The sequence below is a fragment of the Phyllostomus discolor genome, chromosome 7 (genome assembly GCF_004126475.2).
Source record: "Phyllostomus discolor isolate MPI-MPIP mPhyDis1 chromosome 7, mPhyDis1.pri.v3, whole genome shotgun sequence".
NCBI lineage: Eukaryota > Metazoa > Chordata > Mammalia > Chiroptera > Phyllostomidae > Phyllostomus > Phyllostomus discolor.
Genome location: NC_040909.2, coordinates 111936339 through 111958009, shown reverse-complemented (window position 1 = coordinate 111958009; position 21671 = coordinate 111936339). Strand labels below are relative to the sequence as shown.

At 42.4% G+C, this 21671-nt stretch overlaps 2 protein-coding genes across 9 annotated transcripts in view; one reads left to right on the top strand and one right to left on the bottom strand.

The window, feature by feature from the left end:
- Positions 1-922: 922 nt before the first annotated feature.
- Positions 923-13736, top strand: LOC114514888 (cytochrome c oxidase subunit 6C). 3 transcript variants are annotated; one of them, XM_036031299.1, is made up of 4 exons: positions 923-1020; positions 2518-2647; positions 4603-4731; positions 13604-13736. In XM_036031299.1, the coding sequence occupies exons 2-3, from the start codon at positions 2534-2536 to the stop codon at positions 4714-4716; spliced, it is 228 nt and encodes a 75-aa protein (XP_035887192.1). In that variant the 5' UTR covers positions 923-1020; positions 2518-2533; the 3' UTR covers positions 4717-4731; positions 13604-13736. The 3 variants fall into 3 exon arrangements, with proteins under 3 accessions (XP_035887192.1, XP_035887191.1, XP_035887190.1); XM_036031298.1 differs by lacking the exon at positions 923-1020 and adding an exon at positions 1270-1394; XM_036031297.1 differs by lacking the exon at positions 923-1020 and adding an exon at positions 2289-2435 and having other exon boundaries at positions 2519-2647.
- Positions 13737-14447: 711 nt separating this feature from the next.
- Positions 14448-21671, bottom strand: part of VPS13B (vacuolar protein sorting 13 homolog B) — a 702408-nt gene continuing 695184 nt past the window's right edge. For all 6 annotated transcript variants that reach the window (XM_036031293.1, XM_028534101.2, XM_036031289.1 and 3 more), the window contains 3 exons: positions 20575-20677; positions 19843-20092; positions 14448-16024 (listed from right to left, as the gene is read on the bottom strand). In XM_036031293.1, coding sequence (XP_035887186.1) covers positions 15776-16024; positions 19843-20092; positions 20575-20677 — 602 coding nt within the window. In that variant the 3' untranslated portion in view covers positions 14448-15775. The remainder of the gene's footprint in view (positions 16025-19842; positions 20093-20574; positions 20678-21671) is intronic.

The window sequence follows — 21671 nt, the reverse complement described above, 5'->3', positions numbered from 1 at the left end:
GGTACATAGTAAGCCCTCATCAACTGTATGTTAAATCAATACCCTGTATCTTTTGTGCCACAGTATATCTTCCACAGTGCTGGCTGAATTGATTTTTAAAAATCAATTATTTATTTATTTTTAGGCAGAGTGGAAGGGACGAAGAGGGGGAGGAAAATATCAGCGTGAGAGGAAATAGCCGTAGGTTGCCTCTAGTGGGAGCCCTGACTGGAGAACAAACCCACAAATTAGGCATATGCCCTAACCGGGAACGTGGATCTCTTTTTTGCGGGAGGATGCCAACCAACTGAGCCACACCCGTCAGGGCATCTGCAGAAATGATTTAAATAATGACTTACAAATCCAGGTTCTTTCAATAATAACCAAGTTTCACACCGCTAGGGCATAATAGCCTTGCCCTTACACACTACTTTTAATGAACTTCTAGTTGCCTTCCTTAAAAACACTTGTGTTTTACTTAAAACCGCCACACAAATACTTCTATCTAAACTTGCTCAGTTCTGCCTGTCAGGTAATTGCTCCCATAGTCGCCTGGAATTGGTATCAAGCTATTTACACCTGTCTCATCTGCTAGGCTCTGAACTCCTAGAACTGGGCTGTCTTATTCACCCTTTACCAAACTGTTATTCGTGTAAGGGTAGTTATGATAATGAAAATGTCGGTTTCTGCACGTGGTTCAGGAAATCCATGGGCCCAGAAAGGTGAATTTGTACATTTTAAATAATTTACATATTAAATACCTCTGAATTCTCTAATAAGGTCATATCAACCCTGTATTAGTAAGATAAGTGTCTCCCGTTTAGTAAGGAAATCAACTTAGAAGGTCAATTCCGGAATCGAAGGTCACACACAATCTAATCACGCAGGCGAACTTCAGCAATGAACACCAGGAGGAGCTCCAGAGGCCTTTTGTACTCTTTCGGCCACCGTCTTCGGGTCCCCTCTGCTGCTCCTGTCTAAGCGCCTGCGCGCTGCTGGAGCGTCGTCCATTTCTCCAACTGGAAGGACGTTGGTGTTGAGGCAAGTTGTGTTTTGTGCCCCTCGTTCGGGTTCCCAGAACTGCCGCCTCCGCTGCTTGAACTTCAGCTATGAGCGGCATGAGGAGCCCTAGAGGCTGTCTTGGATCTGAACCGTAATCAGCATCTCGGAGGCCCGGGAACCTCCGACCTTTCGCTCGCGGCGGCCCCTGCAAGACCCCAGTCCCGGCCTCAGGAGGGCGGTGGGGGTCCTGCGGGGACCGCCCTGGGGTATCGAGGAAGCAGCCGGGCTTCGGGGGCGGCGGGACCGCACCCGGAGGCACTGTACTTTTTCCCCCAGTCATTGTGACCTTGGTTAGGTCATTTGACCTGTATGACCCTAGTGTTTTCGCTGTACTTGACTCAGTCATCACTCGGGTAAGGAAGCAGCCAGCAACGTCTTCACTCGGTCGGCGTTCGCTATGTGGTAGCGTTTGTGAAGGGTCACCGTGCCTGTGCAGGAGGGAAGGCCGGGTTCCTGCAGCACCGCTTGCGCGCCCACTGCCGTTCCACCAGCCTCCCCGCTGCGTTAGCGGAAGGAAGGTCTGCGGTGGGGCCTGGGCCCTGGGGTCAGGCCGCTCAGCGCCGCGGTCTCCAGGTGGGCCCTCGAGCCAACTGTTGGGTATCCTATTCGAGTTTTAGTCTTCGTGTGCCCCGGTGTCCTCATCTATAAAGTGGGAGTAATAACTTGTTTCATAGGGTTGTCTCGGCGATCGAAGGAGTTGATAGTAAGTTTATAGATGAGTCGGTGCTGTAAATGTGTTTGCGCTTTCAACCTAGAGCCACTGCTTACCTTTCCTGTAGTTGGGAGGGGTCTTTGTTTGTAGCATTGGTTTCTTATCTACTATTGTGCTGCAGACATTTTTCATTCAGCACGTGAGGGGTGGGGAATGAAGCTAGAGTGGGAGTTCAGAACAAGTCACCCAAAGGTGTGCTCTGGTGTGCGGATTGTTTTGAGCTGCGGGTAGTTTTCAGCTTCAGGCAGAAGGAAACTTCAGCTTCTCCCTTTAACTACCTAGAACAACTTGAATTGGAGGCTTTGCCCATAACAAGAGATTATCATCCATAGTGTCTTTTTGACCCACCTATATGGCTAGGCTTTTATTTACTAAACATCTGTTCTTACCCTGCTGTGACCCTTTGAAGCCCCCAAGGTGTATTACCTCATCCCTAGCTCAGGATGTCTTATACCATATCCCCCTTTCTATCTCTGAACCTCTTCTGCAGTGGGGTTCCCATACATTTGAATGTATCGAATCCAGTTATCGTCTCCTGCTAATATGTCAAATGTCCATTTACATATTAGACCGGTCAAGGGTCCAGGAAAGTTTGTTCCTCCCCTACAAGCTTAAGCCATTAAACATCTTAGGCTTTGTGGGAGGAATCAGTCCACCAGCCATTCTTCCTGTGCCTCTTCAGGTATTAAAATGCATTATGCATAAGAATTCTTTTAGATAACTTATTTTGTTCTAATAACTTAAATTTTTTTTTTATCTACCAAGGAGAATACAACGACCATGTCTTCCAGTGCTTTGACAAAACCTCAGATGCGCGGCCTCCTGGCCAAGCGTCTGCGATTTCATCTTGTGGGAGCCATCCTTGTATCCCTGGGGGTTGCAGCTTCCTACAAGGTTTGTATGTTTGATTCTTACTTTGTCCGTATGGTCCCAAATGTGTTTTAAATTAAAAAGTGTATTTTATTTTAATAAGCAATTTAGAGTCTTTTAAAGACTTGAATGTGCTTCCCCTGAGTCTTCCTCCATTCACCTCTTGTGATAGGAAAGTGCCTCATTCCTGAGATAACCTGTTCTCCATTTTAAATGAAGCTGTATTATTGGGTTGGCCAAAAAGTCTGTTTAGTTTTTTTCCATAAAATAAAAGACACATTTTTCATTTGCACCAATAACTTGATTGATTTGGATAATTTGAGGTTTTGGCTCTCTCCTTCCTGGTAGAACGTTGATTGTCCTCAGTGTCTCGATTTAATTGCTGTCAACTTCAACAAGTTGACCAACTGTAGAGCATCGTCCAGTGAGAAATCTCCAGCACGAAACTTTGCAAACCACGTTTGAAATGTTCCATCAGTCACACAGCATCTTCTCCACACACTGCACACGTCTTTTTTTGTTTCAGTTGTGTTTTTTACCTTTCTTGAAATGATAAAGCATGATATGCTGAAAATGTTGCTTATTTTCTTCTATCTTCAATATTGCCTACACAAAAATTCACCAATTTTGATAAGTTTTTTTAATGCACACTGACCTGATAAGCTCTCACATGATCTAACAACATTGTTTCGAATGAAGTTAAAGACAACTAAGCGCTACTGGAGCCATCTTATGGAAGAAAGCAAATGACCTTTTTGGCTAACCCTGTAGTTTGCTAGGGCTTCCATGACCAAGTACCACCGACAGGGTGGTTTAAACAACAGAAATGTTATTCTGGAAGCTAGAAAACCAGGGTGGTTCAGGGTTGATTTCTTCTGGGGTCTCTCTACTTGGCTGGTATATGGCTGTCTTTGTCTTCACTTGGTCCCGTGTGTTAGCGTGTTTCTCTCTGAATTTTCTTGTATAAGAACACTAATCATATTGGATTAGTCCCCACCCTAACAAAAAACCTCCAGTTAATTGCCTTTTTAAAGACCTTATCTCCAAACATTGAATTTGGGAGACACAATTCAGCCCGTAGTTGTGGGCGCTAAGTGCAACAACAAAAGGGTTATTTTTAGGCCAGGACTTTTCTGTGAGAGGGGGTGGAAAGGGCCCATCCTGCTTGACCAGGAAATTCCAGCTGGTTGATTAAGATCGTCTCTGGAAGAGGTTGAAATAGCAGTTTGGTCAGGTCTTAAATCTAGATTTGGGGTCCTGGGCTTGGGCACAAGTGCCGTTTGGGCCTGTGGCTTTCTTTTTGATGGTACCTTCAAGAATTGTTGCCACAGAATTTCATCTTAACACTTTGCCTTGTATAGATTTTAATGTTTTGCCTTATTTAAAAAAAAATAATTTTTTATTGGGACAAAATACACAAAACAAAATTTAACCAATTTTGAGTGTATGGTTCAGCGGTATTAAATACATTCATCATGTTGTGCAGCCTTTTAGATTTCTGAATATCTTTTTTGGGTTCTCCAGTCTACCACCCACATGCCCTAATGCAGACACTCAACAAGGAATGGTACCTCCCTTGGCAAGGAGGGAGCTTCTTGCTGAGTACCGAATTTTTTGGACCATAAGATGCACTTAGGTTTTAGAGGAGGAAAATAGGAAACCAAATTTTGGAGCAAAAAATGTAAAATATTTAATAACATAAATAACATAATATTTCACCAATGTAAATAGAACTCAACAGCAGCATTAACAACCATTATTCCTCCCAAATGGGGTGGTGGGGGGGCATCTTACAGTTTGAAAAATACGGTAGTTTCCTTGGGGCTTCTTTCTCTTCCTTGTATCTGTGTCAGTGTCTCTATCCTTTGTCTTGGGAAATAGAGGATTCAAGTTCAAGGTAAACATACTGTGATTTATGTTGTCTTCAGATAACTCTCTAATCTAAAAAATAAGCTGTAATGGGATATGCTACTTTTTAGTTTGGTGTGGCTGAAAGAAGAAAGAAGGCATATGCAGATTTCTACAGGAATTATGATTCCAAGAAAGATTTTGAGGAGATGAGGAAGGCTGGTATTTTTCAGAGTGCAAAGTGATCTTGGAATGTAAAGGTAATATGATTATTTTAAGTTACTATTTAAGTAACTATTAAGTTACTATTGTGGTATAATACACATAAAATTTACCATCTTAACTACTCTTTTAAATGTATAATTTGATATTGTTAAGCATATTCATTCACATTGTGGTACAGCCAGTCTCCAGAACTCAACATCCTGCAAAACTGAAACTCCGTGCCATTCAAACAGTTCTCCATTCCCTCCCACTCCTGGCAGCCACTGTTCTGCATTGCACAGTGTTTGTATTTTTGTGACTGCTTATTTCACTTACTGTAATGTCCTCAAGGTTCATCTGTCACAGCCTGTCACAGTTTCCCTTTTCAGACTATTGTATTTCATGTACGTACCACATTTTGTTCAGTTATCTAACAGACACTTGGATTGCTTCCTTTTTTTGATTGTTGTGAACAGTGCTGGCATGATGTTGTAAATATCTCTTTGAGATCCTGCCTTCAATATTTTTGAGTAAATAGCTAGATGTGGAGTTCCATTTTCAATTTTTTAAGGACCTGCCATACTAAATTACATAGTGGGTAGACCCTTTTACTCTCTAACAGTAGTGCAAAACGGCACTAATTTTTCCACATCCTTGACAAACTTTTTTTATGTTTAATGATGTAGAGCAGGGGTGTCAAACCCATTTAAACTGGGGGCCACATCAACTTCATGGTTTGCCTTCAGAGGGCCGAATGTAATTTCAGCTCCTTAACAGTGAAGGAGTAGTTACATTTATACAATCCTAAAATTATTTCTAGCTTTTGAAGGCACCCACGAGGCTGATGTGGCCCCTGGTGAAAATGAGTGTGACACCCAGATGTAGAGCATCTTTTATCATGCTTATTGGCCATTTGTATATGTTATTTGGAGAAATGTCTATTCAAATCCTGTGTCTGTGTTTAATTTCATTGACTTTTTGTTGTTATTGAGTTGTAGAAATTCTTTAGTTACCTATCTTTGTGGGTAATTTTTGACTGTATTGGTGAGAGGGTATTTTGGGGCTCTATTCTATTGCATCAGTTTATATTTCTTTATGCCAGTACCATGCTATTTTGATTACTGTTGCTTTATATTAAGTTTTGAAATCAGGCAGTGTTAGTCTCTAACTTTGTCTTCTTTTTAATGATTGTTTTGGTTGCTTAGGGTACCTTGAAAGTCATTATGAATTTTAGGATGGATTTTTCTATTTCTGCAAAAATTCTGTTGGGACTTAGTAGGAATTGCAGTATATATGTAGATCACTTTGGATAGAATGGGCATCTTGATTGTAAGTATTCCAGTTCATGAGCACAACATATCTTTCCATTTATTGGTCTCTAATTTCTGTCAGTGTTCTGTAGTATACAAACCTGGTGGTCTCTGGGTTGTTTATTCCTAAGTATTGAGTTCTTCTTGATGGTTGTTGTAATTTTCTTTTCTGATTATTCATTGTTAGTGTACAGCAGCAACTAATTTTGGTTGATTTTTGTATTTGGCAACTTTGCTGAGTTCCTGTTTTGTGTGGAATCTTTAGGGTTTTCTGTATATCAGGTCATCTTTATTTCCTTTTCTTGCATTCTTGCTCTGGCTAGGACTTCAGTGCTATGCCGAATAGAAGTTGTAAGAGGGGACATCCTTACCTTTTCTGATAGAGCCTTTGTGTTGTTATAGTTTCATTCTGTTAGTGATTTGTTCAGTGTTTTTGTAATGAAAAGGTAATGAATTTTTCTAATGTTTTTTTCTGTACCAATTAAGATCATGTTGTTTTTGTCCTTCCTTCTGCAGTGTGTTACATTGACTGAATTTTGTTTGTTGAATCATCCTGAATCAACATTTGCTATGTTGACCAGGAGTAAATCCCACTTGGTTGTGGTACATGATCCTTTTAATGACTATTGGATTCTGTTTGATAGAGTTTGGTAAGGATTTTCACTCCATACTCATCAGGATATTGGGTCGTTTCTATTGCAGTCTGGCTTTAGTATCAGGATAGTGCTGGCCTCGTAGAGTGTGTGTGGCCATAACAGGAGAAACAGGAAAGCTTCTGGGAGACACGGTATGGGCCGTCTCTCTCCACCCAGAACTGTTTTTTAAGATGTCAGAATATTTTTAAGAAGTCAGAATATTTTAATGTACAGAGAATAAAAATAAACAATACATAGAGCGAATTTGGACGTGTTCCTTCCTCTTCAATTTTTTTGGAAGAGCTTGAGGGTTGGTGATAATTTAAATATTTGGTAGAGTATTGTGAAGCCATCCAATCCTGGGCTTTTCTTTCAGAGGTTTTTGATTACTGACTCAATCTCTCTACCAGTCTGTATAATCTGTGTCCACTTCATTCCGTGGTAGTTTTTGCGTTTGTAGGCATCAATTTCATGTAGGTTATCTGTTGACAGTACAATTGTTTATAGTATTTTATAACCCTTTTTATTTATGTAAAATCAACTGTAATGCCCTTTTTGTTTTCAGTTATTTGTGTCTCCCATTGTGATAAGAAAAGATACTTTGTATGATTTCAGTCTTTTAAAATCTATTAAGTTCTTTTTCATGGCCTGACTTGGTCTATCCTGGACAATGTTACATATGCCGTTGAAAACACTGTTTTCTCTTTTGGGGTAGAATGTTCTGTGTCTGTCAGGTCCAGTTGGTATGTAGTATTCAAGTTCTCTGTTTTGTTAATGATCTTCTGTGTAGTTCTTCTAGTGATTATTGGAAAAGTGGGATATTGAAATTGCCTACTGTTATGGTAGTAGAGCTGTACATTTCTCCTTTCAGTCCTGTTAGTGTTTGCTTCATGTATTTGGACGCTCTGATGTTTAGTGTCTACGTATTTTTAATTGCCCTGTCTTGGTGAATTGACCCTTTTGTCTTTGTACAGTACCTTCCTTGTGTCTTGTAGTATTTTTTTGATTTAGTCTATTTTGTCTGATAATAGTGTAGACACCATTGCTCTTTTACTGGTTGTATGGACTATATTTCTCCATCCTTTCACCTTCAACCTATGTGCCCACAGAACTAAAGTGAATCTCGTGTACATAGCATATATTTGGATTCTGTTTGTATCCATCTTTTGATTGAGGAGTTTAAATCATTTACATTTAAGGGAATTACAGGGAAAGATAGTCTGTTGTCTTTTGTGGATCATTTCTCTATATCATCTATTTTATCTTTCAGTTCCTTAATACCTTCCTTCGTGTTTGATTTTTTAAGTGACATTTTGATTTTTTTCTCATTTATTTCCTTTTGTGTATATTCTATGAACATTTTCTTTGTGGCTACCATTGGCATTACATAAAATATGCTAAAATTAAACATAACAATTTCAATCACATGCAAAAATTCTACTCTTTACAACTTGCTTTCCCACTTTATTCACAGATTTATATATTATGCGCTCATGAACAGATTTTTCATGCTTTTGTCTTTTAAATCCTACCAAATTAAAAGTGGAGTTATAAAACAATTTATAATACTGGCTTGTATATTTGTTTATAGATTTACTTTTATCAGAGATTTTTATATTTTCACGTCTTTGAGTTACTTGTTCCTTATGCATGTTTTTTTTTTTACAATATACAGATGATGTATTATAGAATCGTACACCTGAAACCTAATTTTATTAACAAATGTCACCTGAATAAATTCATTAAAAAACAAAAAAAGACCCAGACATGCCTAAATATCCTTGTTCCATCTGCTTTCTAGAAACATTTGCTATTGTTATTCTCTACTTTTCTCTACTTTCACTATTCTGACTTCTGGTTAATCTGGGCTCCCCAGCTACCTCCCTTCCTACTCCATTTCATTTTTCTTTTTAAAGTATGTTTTATTGATTGCACTATTACACTTGTCCCATTATTTTTCTCTCCTTTATTCCCCTTCGCCCTGCACTCCCCCCCCCCCCCCCCCCCAGCATTTCCCCGTATTAGTTCGTGTCCATGAATTGTACATACAAGTTCTTTGGCTTCTATATTTCCTATACTGTTCTTAACCTCTCCCTGTCTGTTTTGTGCCTATCAATTATGCTTCTTATTCCCTGTACCTTTCCTCCCATTCTCCCCACTCCTTGCTGATAAAACCCCCATGTGATCTCCATTTCCGTGATTCTGTTCCTGTTCTGGTTGTTTGCTTAGTTTTGTTTGTTTGTTTGTTTGTTTGTTTTTAGTTTCAGTTGTTGATAGTTGTGAGTTTGTTGTTATTTTACTGTTCTTAGTTTTTGATCTTATATTTCTTAGATAAATCCCTTTAACATTTCATGTAGTAGAAGGGCTTGGTGATGATGAACTCCTTCAACTTGACCTTATCTGAGAAGTACTTTATCTGCCCTTCCATTCTAATTGATAGCTTTAGCCCTGGCTGGCGTAGCTCAGTGGATTGAGCGTGGGCTGGGAACCAAAGTGTCCCAGGTTCAATTCCCAGCCAGGGTACATGCCTGGGTTGTAGGCCATAACCCCCAGCATCCGCACATTGATGTCTCTCTCTCCCTCTCTGCCTCCCTCCCTTCCCTCTCTAAAAATAAATAAATAAAATCTTTTAAAAAATCAGCTTTAATTGATAGCTTTAATGGACAGAATAATCTTGGATGTAGGTGCTTGCTTTTCATGACTTGGAATACTTCCTTCCAGCCCCTTCTGGCCTGTAAAGTCTCTTTTGAGAAATCAGTTAATAGTCTTATGGGAACTCCTTTGTAGGTGACTGTCTCCTTTTCTCTTGCTGTTTTTAAGATTCTCTCCTTATTTTTAATCTTGGGTAATGTAATTATGATGTGTCTTGGTTTGTTTCTCCTTGGATCCAACTTCTTTGGGACTCTGAACTTCCTGGACTTGCATGTCTAGTCCCTTCACCAGATTGTAGAAGTTCTCCATTATTTATTCAAATAAGTGTTCAATTTCTTGCTCTTCCTTTTCTCCTTCTGGCAACCCTGTGATTTGGATGTTGGAGCATTTAAAGTTGTCTCAGAGGTTCCTAACCCTCTCTTCATTTTTTGAATTCTTGTTTCTTTATTCTTTTCCAGTCAGATGTTTATTTCTTCCCTTTGTTCCAAATCATTGATTTGAGTTCCAGTTTCCTTCTCTTCGCTGTTGGTTCTTCCTTTATTTTGTGACCATACTCAACCATTTCTGTGAGCATCCTAATTGCCAGTGTTTTGAACCCTTCATTAGATAGGTTGGCTGTCTCCTTGTCACTTAGTTCTTTGTGTGGAGTTTTGATCTATTCTTTCATTTGGGCCATATTTTTTTTTGTCTTGGTGAGCCTGTTATGTTTTAAGGTGTGGAGCCTTAGATATTGGCCAGGGCGGGGCAATAGTTTGCTACATTGTGGTGCTGTATGTGGGGGAGGGGTCAGAGAGAGAACAATGCCACTTGCTTGGCTCTGGCCCCACTTTCTGTCACTTCCCTTGCTTCCCACAAGCAGATTGTGCCTTTCAGGTGCTGATTTCCTGGTGGGCGGGCTTGCGTGCTTTTTGGATCCCACGGGTCTCTCCGATGGACTCCCCTGTGAGACTGGGAGTTTCTCCCACCACCTCATCCTCCACAGGTTTTTACAACCAGAGATTTTGAGGCTTTACTTCCCTGTGCTGGGACCCTGGTTGTGTAGTGTGTCTAGCTCCCCAGTTGTGCCTCCCAGTTTATCCGCCTGCAAATGTGGGACCGCCCACTCTGCCAACCCTGGCCCTGTCGCACCTCCTGTCTGCACTCCCACCAGTCTGGATGAATGTTTCTTCTGTAATTCATTGGTTGTTGGACTTCCATATAGTTCGATTTTCTGGCAGTTCTAGTTGTTTTTTGTTTTTAAATTGGTTGCTGTCCCTTTGGTTTTGCGAGGAAGCTAAGTGTGTGTGCCTGTGCCTCCGTCTTTGCTGGAAGCCCGTGTGCTTGGTTTTACTTCAGCTTCACTGCAGGCCTAGTAGTGATGAACTCCTGTCCTTTAGCTGTTGTTTATCTGGGAATGTCTGGAATTCCTCCCTTATTTTTGAAGGACAGTTTTCCTGGACATAGTAGTTTTCTATGACAAGGGTTTTTTTTCCTGAACACTGTAAATATATTACCTGAAAGCCTTCTGGCCTGCAAGGCCCATGCTCAGAAGTCCACTGATAATGCAGTTCATAGGCTCCTGTGTAGGTTGTGAATGGATTTTTCACTTTGGTTTTTGACAGTTTGATTACAATGTATGTGTGTCTTGGTGCGGATCTCTTTGGGTTCATCCTGCTCTCTGCCCCTTTGCTTCTGGGCTTTGGTAGTGCACACGTTGGTCCTTCGGTGGTGCTTCATGAGTCCTTTAAGCTCTTTTTCACTAGTTTCTTCTTGCTTCTTAGACTCAGTAATTCAAATGAACTGTTCTCAGGTGTGTTTGAGTCTGCTCAATCCCTCTGGTGAATTTCTCAATTCAGTTACTGTAGAATTTTGATTTTTTAAAAATATTTTTTCCTTTGTTGATACGCTCATTTTCTTCATGTACTGTTTTCCTGATTTTATTTAGTTGCCTGAGTTTTCCTTAGCTTATTGAGCATATTTAAGACAGTTTTAAAGTCTTTGTCACGTAAGTCAGAGACATGTGTTTTTCAGTGACAGTTTCTGGAGATTTTTGTTCCTTTGAATGGGTTGTGTTTGTTTCATGATTTTTTGTTGAAATTTAGGCATGTGATTAAAAGGCCACCATTCCCATTGTTTGCAGACTTGCCTCATGTGGGAGAAGATCTTAACTAAACACCCCAGCACCAAGGCTAGGGTTGTCTCAGACTTTTCTGGGGTTACGTCTTCTGAGCCTTTGCCAGTGCTTTCGTTCTAGTTCCCTGGGGGTGTATAGTTGGTTGCTTTACGTGTTCCTGAGTCTCACCCCTTCCTTTAAGTAGCCTTAGCTGTTCTTTTGTATTCCTCAGCCCTTGCTCACTGGTGCCCAAGAGTCTGCAGCCCCACTGCAGCGTTCCTGTGTTGTGAGACCGTCACTGCTTTCTGCAGCTCGCTGTCTGGTGTCTACACTGTGTCACCATTCCCATTGGTGCTCTGAGATAGACAGAGAAAACAGTCCCCAAACAAGCAAAATGTTGCAGTACATTTTCTACTCCTCCTTGTCCTGAGGGTGAAGCCAGGAATTGATTAGCTTCCTCCTAACCACACTGCCTCACTGAAGAGAGGGGATGGGGGAAGGGTGAGAAAAATTTCATGAAATTTCCCACTGTTTTGAGTGGCTGCTGCTTGTTTGAGGGTTTGTGTGGTTGCAGCAGCTTCGTAACTGGTCTCTAGAGTTCTTACAAAGACACACTGGTCTGTATGTTGATGCTTTTTGTGTCTGGGAGTGGGTGTCTGGACTTCATAGCCCACCATCTTGTTAACTTGGAGTCATAGTTATTTCAGATGTTATGCTGCTATTAATTGCTGGATTGGCATTGGGAAAATCACACTTTCAGAAGTGCTTTAAAAAGTTTTTGACACCTTTTGTTGGTTGGGTGTCCATGAGTGCCTTGGTGGCTTCCCATAGATTTTGGTTTGGTCTGTCATACCCACAAAGTGCCTACGCATCCCTGACAGTGTGTGTGTGACGGTTTTACGTCTAGAAAGGGACTGAAGGGATTGTGTGCTGATGAAAGGTCATCCACACCTGAAAACTGTTCAAACGCAGGAATCTTACTCATGTATTTTTTATTCAAGCTCAACAAAATCAAGATAGCACAATTTAAGTGGAGTTAAAGATTCTGCTACTCCAGTGTGAGTTTGTTGTGACCAGGGGAATGTGGACCAGCCTTTTGTCAGGCAGACTGTACCGGAATGAGCACTCCAGACGCCGTGTGGACAGTGTGTATCTTTTCCCAGGACTGGGGGTTGAGGGACCTGTTGCACAGGACTTAGGCCAGTTTTCAGGGGTGATTTTGAATAGGTAACTTTTGCCTAATAAAAGATTTGGTTCTGCAATCCCTTTCTATAGTTGTTCATCTTGAATATCTGAAGTACAGATAGATGCATACACTAATTAGCCATAGAATCACTTTGAAAAGGTTTAAAGAACTTTATTTCCAATTATCAGAAAGTTGATGAGGAATTATGCCTTTTTCATGCCATGACTATTAGGTACATTTGATAATTCACAAGGTAACATGAAGAGATTATTTTAGTAGAAATTAAGAATGTTAAGGATGATCTATGTTAAATATATTGCACAGGAAAAAAAGGCTGAAGGTAAAAAGGTCAAGAAAATATTAATGGTTCTGTGTGGAATCTTTAACATTGCTATTTTCCTATAACTTTGAAATTTAAAAATTTTTCATAGTGGGTGTGCATTTCATGATCAGGTGTTAAAAGGATGATTTTAAATTTTAGAGTTTTTACCTTTATCAAGAAGTGATTGTGTTTAAAAACCAGTAAGAAAAAGAAAAACAGATTTGGAGAGAGAAGTAGAAATTGTTACAGGGGAGTCCATCCTGTGGTCCCGGGGCTGCATGCGGCCCAACACAAAATCGTAAATTGACTTAAAACATGAGATGTTTTTTGAGATTACGTATATTTAATGTGTGGCCCAAGACGACTCTTCTTTCAGTGTGGAGTAGAGACTCCAAAAGCTTGGACACCCCTGGTAGAACATATGGGTTGCTGCTTTTAACAGTGTGTGGGTATGAGATGGGAATTACTGGATTATGGGATTTGAGAGAGAACACAATAGTTTCAGGAAAGTGAAAGCAAACAGCCAGAATAAGGTGTGGTAATGCCTGAAATTGAAGAGAGGCTGGTCAGAGAGCTTGGTGGAGAATGGACCTGGAGCCCAGGTAGTCTGAACTGGGCTTCTCTGGGGCTAAAGGTAACTGAGCAAAGTGCGGGCCACTCAGGATCTCAAGAATGGTGAGGTATTGAGAGAGTGCTTGTCGTGAACTTAGCCACTGTGTTTTTCTCCACAGAATTTCTCTGGGGTGAATTCCGTGAAAGGCTGTCAGTGACCTGTGTTCCTCCTGAACTATGAAGCATGAAGATTTGAGCTAAGAAAAAGTTTCTCTTGTTAAATAAACAATTAAGAATTACTGTGGACAGTAAGTCTTTCCTCATTTATTCTTAATGATCTAATTCTGGGCACTTACATCAGAATTGGTTAGGGATTTTAACTGTGGACCTTTTGAAGATAAACTTTATTTCATTATTAAAAATTTCATTATTTTAGGACATTTTTAATTATCTTAATGTTTTGTCCATTTCATTGAGATATTACTGCTAAGTACAGTTTTGGTCCTGGGTCATCGACTTAAGGGGTAGCCATGAGTCCACCTATTATTCTGTGGGGTCTTAAGACAGAGATTGTCTTTACAATAAAATGTTCTTGGGCTTTATTGTCACTGTTTGGTAGCCCTACTGGATCAACTACCAGACAGATGCAACAGGTGATTGAAATTTAAGGTTCTTTACTTAGTGTTGCTTTATCACAGCTAATGTTATGTGCATGCAACTTGGAATACACGTGTAGTCCTGTTAGTTACTTAACCAGAATTGAGTGGTGCCTGCTAATGACTAACAGTATGCTAAGTTTTTGAAAGAGGTCTTAGGATTTTTCTCCCTTTTATCTTCTTTGTTATGATCAAAATCATATCACAGCTTTAAAAATCAAGTTTATTTTATCCAAAGCTAATTTAACTGATTGTCAAACTTTATTTTAACTCAAAAATTCTTGATTTTTAATAATGTGAGCTGAATTAAACCCAGGTATAAGTGAAAACCTGCATTTAAAAAATCTGGTGACAGTACACATTTAGGTGTGATCTTTAATTCAAGGATTCCTTTTATTTTAAAGTTTTATGTAACAGTTCTTAGGCAGTATGCAAAATTACCATAAAAGATATAAGAATTAATACATATTTACATTCTTAAAAATAGTTACTCTTGAGGTTAACTGGTAAAACTGAGTTTCCTAAATGAGTATGATACAGCAAACCGATGGAGGAACCATTTTCATACTCAGACTGGCATTGACAGCCTTGCTTCCCAGACACAACTATGTGTGCAGTGACTTCCCAGTAACAGGTGACACTTTAAAGATCAGTGGACCTTTGAAATAGAATTTTCTTAGTGTCTCACAATTGTAGGTAACAGGTTGTAGGCCCAAGTTTAGAATCAGTCAGTAAAAATGTGTTTCATTGCAGTCTTTGAGATATTTACTGAATATTAAAATACTTTGTGACCCAGGATCTTGAGCCAAACCCATTGTTATATGCAAAATAAGTCAATTCAGCAAAATAAACTATTTGGTCTGATTCATTCTTAAGGTTAATGTTGGAGTTCTTGACCCCCCTCCAGTATACCAGGCCAGTGTGAGTCCTTCTGCTAAACCCCTTCCACAAGGGAATGTCAGAGTAGTGTGTTTTGTTTATGAAACTAGAGAGACTCACTTGAGTACTTTGGGTCTGTTTTCACTGGTAGACACAAAGATTTACTCTAAGCTTTACCAGTAAAACAAACTGGAAAAACGTTTTTCCAGAACGTACCTGGACAGGCATCAGAATGTTTGCAGCCAGTAAACATTCTTTATACAGGCATCAGTAAAATGCAGACTTCACACTGCAGCTTTCACTTAAAGAACAGCATCACATGAGTAACAAATTGAGCAAGTTAATAAAATCCTAAACATTTAATTTCACCCAAAGACTCCACAAATTTTTGCAGATGAGGGTATCAGGCAGACAATATCTAAACCTAAAATTAGATGCCCCTAGATATAAAGTTTTAGTATTTCCATTCTAAGGCCTGACCACATTTTACATTAGAGCTGAGTGTTAAAAGATCTTAATTATAGTTGAAATTTTAGCAAATATAGAGCAAAAGAGACTATTTTCTACTTGTGGTAAGATAACCTACAGGATTCTGTTAGTCACTGTCCCCAAATAGGAAAAGAAGGTTTTATCACTCCCCTTTATTAAAGTATCTTAGTTTTAGGGAGAGGGAAGAATCTGAATCAATTTTAGAAAAGGCTAGAAAGTTACTGTAACTGCAGAGAAGTGTTGGCCTCGTGTCCGTGTTAGATGCCAGAGCGTTCTTACTCAGAAGTAAACCGCACCAGCAGGAATCCGTGCCTCAGAGGAGGGGACTCAGGGGAACCCTTTCCTCAGGGCCTTATTTTTCACCATGGTAAATCTACTAATGAAGACTTGAGCAAAAGGTGGGTCTGCCATGTAATGGTATGTTTTCACCGTGGAGGGGAGAGGTTCCACTGGCACCACAGGGCACGGCGTCTGCGTGGAAGAGCAGCTGGGGGCCAGGTGGCAGGACGTCTTTGTGATGTAGTCCACGAGTCGGTTGTACTGCTGCTCCGACAGCCTCTCTCGGACTCCGTCCACCTGGGGTTCCAAGATAAAAGACTGTTTAGTTGCCAAACTCTATTCATAAGGAGACTTCCATAACACAATTACTCCTTTTTCTTGATCCACTTGATACATTTTTAGGTTGTCTAATAAAGCCACTTCATCCAAAACAGTGCTTTTGTTTTTCCTCTGAACGGCGATGATAACACTGCAATTTCAGCAGTGTAACGTTAGAGCTCTGCACGAGGGTATGAAGACAGCTTCCTCTGAATAAGGACTTGGTATTACATACAGTTCCCGTGTTTCGAGTTGACGAGAACATTTTACCCATCAACTATTAAAACATCTGTCACTGTTCTTTTTAACCAGCCCAGGAACAAAGAGGTGCCCTTCCTCTGCTTAAATCTAATCACCATTAAAAGCTCCCTGAAATAAAAACTGTCTGCCTGTCTCCTCATTCTTCAGACAGAGCCTTTTTAGTGAGAAAAAGTGGGGCAGAGGCACCTCTTTCAAACCAGTGGCTTTGGACGCAGCATTAAGAAAATACCTTTTGAACTGTAACATTTACTGTTTTTATAAATACTAGGATTTAAAGCCAGAGAAAATAAAACTGGGCAGAGGAAGGGGAAATTTTTATGGGAAAAAGGAGGATGCAAACTACATTTATGGTTCATAAAAGTCTGGCTCATCTTCAGTGGAACTCAAAAGAACGGAGATACACTACCTAAGTTCTTAAGTGAGATTTTCTGAGAAAGCATCCATCAAAGGCAGTGGGAGCCATAAATCTTCCCACCCTGAAGCTAGCTGGTGTGTATGGACATCAGGTGGCGTGGTGAGTTGCCAGTGTAACTGCTTCTCTGTGGGAGTCAGGTAACCACTGCCCTTTCAGTGGCCTTTACCTGCTAAGTGCTGGCACGGCCACTCTGGAAGAACTAAAAACATTTCAAGGAGGGCTCTTTAGTTTTCAAAGTAGCAGTGTAAAGAGTTTGTATATTTTGTGTACGGCACAAACAGGTGTGGCCAAGGATGTCTTCATCAGAAAGCCAGTGGATGGTAGAGAGAGAAAGGGGCCTTGCCAGAAGAGTAAGGAGGGTGTCTGCCAGGGTTCGGGTCTCGTGTTTTTAGCAGGGGAAGGGAAACGAAGGCCCCCAAAGATTCCCTGACACGTGAAAGCTGCACCACCAGGCAAAAGCCAGAGCTCGGATACCACTTGCTGGGGTCACAATTCAGCTGGAAAGCCAGCTCTGAATACACAAAAGTCTTAGCGGCTCCTCCTGAGCGGCAGCACAGGAAAGCCCATGTTGTGAGAGGAATCGGGCCAAGGAATAAATTGACCTTCTGACTCATTTTGAGCTGCTCATAAGGGATTTGAATAATAACGTGCCAGGCATATTAAGCAATTATTACCCTAAAAATGGCTGCATATAACCAAGAAAAGCAAAAGCTGATTTTATAAAAAAATCTGAATCCTGCCATATTTGAATATACTGAATGATGTCATCTACAAATTAAGTTCTAAAATTCAAAGGACCTGTGCTTCCTAGTGTCTAAAGCAAACACCAGAAAAGGCATTTTACATAAAGATCTTACAAATACTGTTCCTAGTTTTCCCTGAAGCCAGCGGGTGGGCTCCTTCACCTGGGTTCTGCCGGGACTCGGCTGGGGTGTGCGGACATGGGCACGCCAGCTGAGGAAAGCGGATGGTGTCCAGCAGCACCACTGCGTGCCGCCCCCTCTAGAAAATCCGTGGACTACAGCACTCCTAAGGAGAGGTTACTGTCTCTGGGAAAAAAGGGAGTATTTTGTTTTGCAGCTTGGATCTCCTCTGGGGTACGTGGGGGAGGTTAGGTTTTGGACAGAGGACTAAGGGGTCAGCTGTTTTTTTGAGGAGTTGAGGGGAGAGGGAAGTGGAATAGATAATGAGAAAGCAAGTTTGGAGGCTGAAGGCATGCTGGACAGCCACCCTTTCCAGTGCCAGGTGCTGCCGTGCAGCTTGGTTGTCTGTCGTAGCTGCCCTGCAGGCCCTGCAGATCCTGCTGTCGTTTCCTGCCCCTGTTTTAGCCATCCCTTAATCCCACCCCTTGGCCATCCCTGCACATCAATGTGAAACTGGTATAGAGAGCAGCATGGTGTGTGGAGTTGGTGCTTCTGCCTCTACCCTCAATAGCATGGTCTCAATTAGCCTTGGCAGTCTCTAGGGGTGGTGACTCCAGATATCTCATTAACCCACAGAGAAACAGGTCTGACCCCTCTAGCTATGAGAATTCCCTGCGGGACCCTCCATGAGCAGAGAAGCCAAAGAGCAGGATCACAACTGACAGCAGAGGCAGTTCAACAGCAAGAGATAAATCTCTGGTCTCAATTGTTTAGGATCTGAAGTATTTCCCAAGCAGTTAAGGAGCAATGATGGTCACAGATACTCCTCAGGGCCTTGGAAGTTTCTCGTTAAGGACCAAGGACTTGAAGATAATGATACTATCCTCTGCCAAATCCTGTAGCCACATCACTGGTGCTTTATTGTCAACTAGATCAGAAGATTTTGGCAGATCTAATAAAGTCAGCCTGGACATCTGACCTCTGTTTATTCCCAGAAAGTCATCAACTTGAAGCAGCGATGTAGTCCTAGTGCCAAACCCCAGCTTAAAGCTTGACTGATTATGATCCAAGAAACTAGAGAAATCTCAGTTGTTATGTTTGGCTGCCTTCCATCTTCTCAGATAATTTTACCCAAACAGTGGTGTGAGGGAGACACAGGCTCCCATACCAGGGAAAAAAACAAGGAAAAAAGGGATCGGGCAGGATCTCCTAGAGGCAAGTTTGCTGTCCTTTCCTGAGGCCACTGAGTCCGCAGTCAGGACCTGCAAGCTGCACGTTACCCCTGATCCGCCCCCATCTTGCCACGTAGCAGATGCCTGTTTCTGAGATCAGCTCCGAGGGCCCTGTGCAGCAGGCAGTTAATGGGGTGGCAGGAGCAGAGAGGGACTCTCTGGTGGGTGCACCTGCTTCCCAGGCTGGACTGCAGGAAGCTGGTGTCACTCGTCAAGGTTCACCTCTGACCCCTGGCCTCCAGTATGCCCAGCCTGAACCTCCATTCCATATCAACTTATGTGTGGCCAGGAATGAGCAACTTGCACATCTCAGGAGTTGTGCGGCCAAGGAGCTGCCCCAAGAACCTAAGCGGCATCCACAGGAGGTACCCCATAGAACTTAGGGGATGGGAAACTGTCTTATGGGGAGGAGAACACAGGGCCACACAGAATACAAGAAGCAGATGGGAGAGAGATCTGTTTACAAAATGTTGACCCCTCAAGTCTGGGGAATGGGAAGGGAGAGAGTCAGACCTCCTGGTTTGGGAACTTGCTAAGATCTGGCCTGCTGCCCATGCCTTGTTTGACTCAGGACACCCCTCAGTTCTGCGGTGGTCCTCCTGTACTGCGGATCTGCTGCAGCCACTCCCAGGCCACGTCCAGATGCGGGCCTGTTTCACGGAGTAGGTGTGTGGAATTGCTGTTCCCTATACAGACCTGCTTGTTTTAGAGTTCTGCTGTCCTATCCTGTCCACTCCAGCACCATGGCAGCCAGGCCATGCTGAACTCATACGGTAGCTCAGCCCCAGGCTGAATCCACCTGGCTACTGCTGGCCTCTCCTGTGAGAGGTGCACATGTACGCCTAGGTGGGCTTTCCCAACCCCTTCTGCAGTGGCCCTGCTGCTTCCACACTCCTCTGGCAGCCCTCCTGGCCTCCAGCAGCCACTCCAGAGGCTGGGGCTCTTGAATGCCTGGTACCAGTGGTCGGCCCACATCTCGATTTTGCTGGGAGCTAGCACTGGTCACCCCGTTTTCTGAACTGTTACCTCCACATCGCAGGTCACTCTTGGCTGCTTGAGCTGCACGATGAGCAGGCTGCTCTGCTTGCTGTCCTGTGCGCAGTCGATCTCTGTGACGGGGAAGGCCTGCTGCTGTGTGTCCTCGCTGACACTCACCACGAAGAGCACTTCTGAGGTCAGCAGCAAGCATCCTTCGTGCTCCTGGCCTGAGCCCCTCACCAGAACCACGTCCAAGGCCATGTGCACTTCTGGTCTGCCCAGAGACTGAAGCATTTTCCTGTTTCAAAGGAGAAAAGTAAGGCCAGGAGCCAGTTTTCAAAAATGGTCCATATCCACACTCACTATTTGTACCGGGGCTGGGGCAATTCCACGCGATGCTCCTCAAGGGATTTATTTGATCTTGAAATGTCATTGTCACTTTAATTCTCAAATGGAGTCTGGTCAACAGAGCCCAGCTCCTTGTGGGGACAAGGATTTCCCTCAGCTCTAATTACTTCCTTTTCTTCCCTGAGTGATGTCCCCCCCTGATCAGAAGATTGTTCCACAGAAAATCTCTGGCCTCCTCACCAGCCCTGGTTTCCCTGCCAGCATGCATCCTCCTGAAGGGTATACCCAGATCTGGGGACAGCACTTCATCTGGCTCTAGGATGCCCTTGATTTGCCTGAGATGCTAAAGTGACGGCTCCTATTGGGTCCCCTAGCAGCAGGGCCTGTTAACAGTGTGCATGTTCAGTTGAGGAAGCATCTAGATTATTTTACCAGATGTATTTGACGTGGCTATTTGGAGCCTGGGCAGCATGCAGATCACTTGGCTGGTAGCGCTGTTTGGGAAGCTGAGAAAGTCCAGCTCCGTGTAAAATACCTGTGGTAAGAGAAGTAAGGTTTTACTAGTTGTTTTCTGGAAAACAGTTCCATGCTACAGTGATGTCATCTGCTTACAGCCATCCATAAAATGCTACAGATCCAAAATGATGTCACATCTTTGGAAGCAAGCGTACAGATAATCATTAAACACTGCAGTGCTCTTGACCCTGGTGATCTTACATTAGCTCCAGACTGAAATCAGAGTGAGCTATAGTCTAAGCGTCAACAGCAACTAGAGGAAGCCTAATGCTCCTGGGAGGGGGAGGGATAGGGCCTGGGCAACGGCTCACACATCATTTATAATTTACGTGGTGAAAAGTCAAGATTGTCAGCTAACTTTCTTGCTTAATACCGCAATTCTTCTATATCAGTGCTGTGGCTAGTTAAGTAACAAAAACAACACACAGGGAGATGCACATACAGGCACATGCTTGCTTACTTTACATACAGTACTTAGGTGACTTAATCCAGCCGTTAACAGGAATCCATATACATTTATGAGTGCTCTGGGGACCTCCGGTTTATTGCACGCTCCCCCTGGTGCCAGCACCAAACGAGGGCACCCAGGAGCAGCCACGCAGGCTTCCAAAGAGACTCTGCAGAACCAAGGATGGTACGGCATGTGTGCTTTCTGAGGGCTTGTAAATGTTTACAAATGAGGCGCAGTCATTAGGCTAAGAGTTAGTGGTTTGTAAAACCTTCAGTCCGGTAATAAAAGTTTTACAAGAATGATGGAAACCGACAAGGCCATGGGAGGCTCTGTTCTGAGATGTTCTTACACCAGGGAGCGCCTCGGCCCTGGGAAGTGCACAGTGAGGGGCAACAGCCTTTTCTAAACCAAAGGAATTTACGAAGTCCACATTGACTGTCCCTCACTGAGGACTGCAGCAACAGGATGCTGCTTTGATTCTGGGTAAGCACTGGATAAGGGAGCGTGTGCCCACCTGGGGCGGCAGCAGACCTTTCTGTCAGTTTCCCTGTGAGTGAGAACA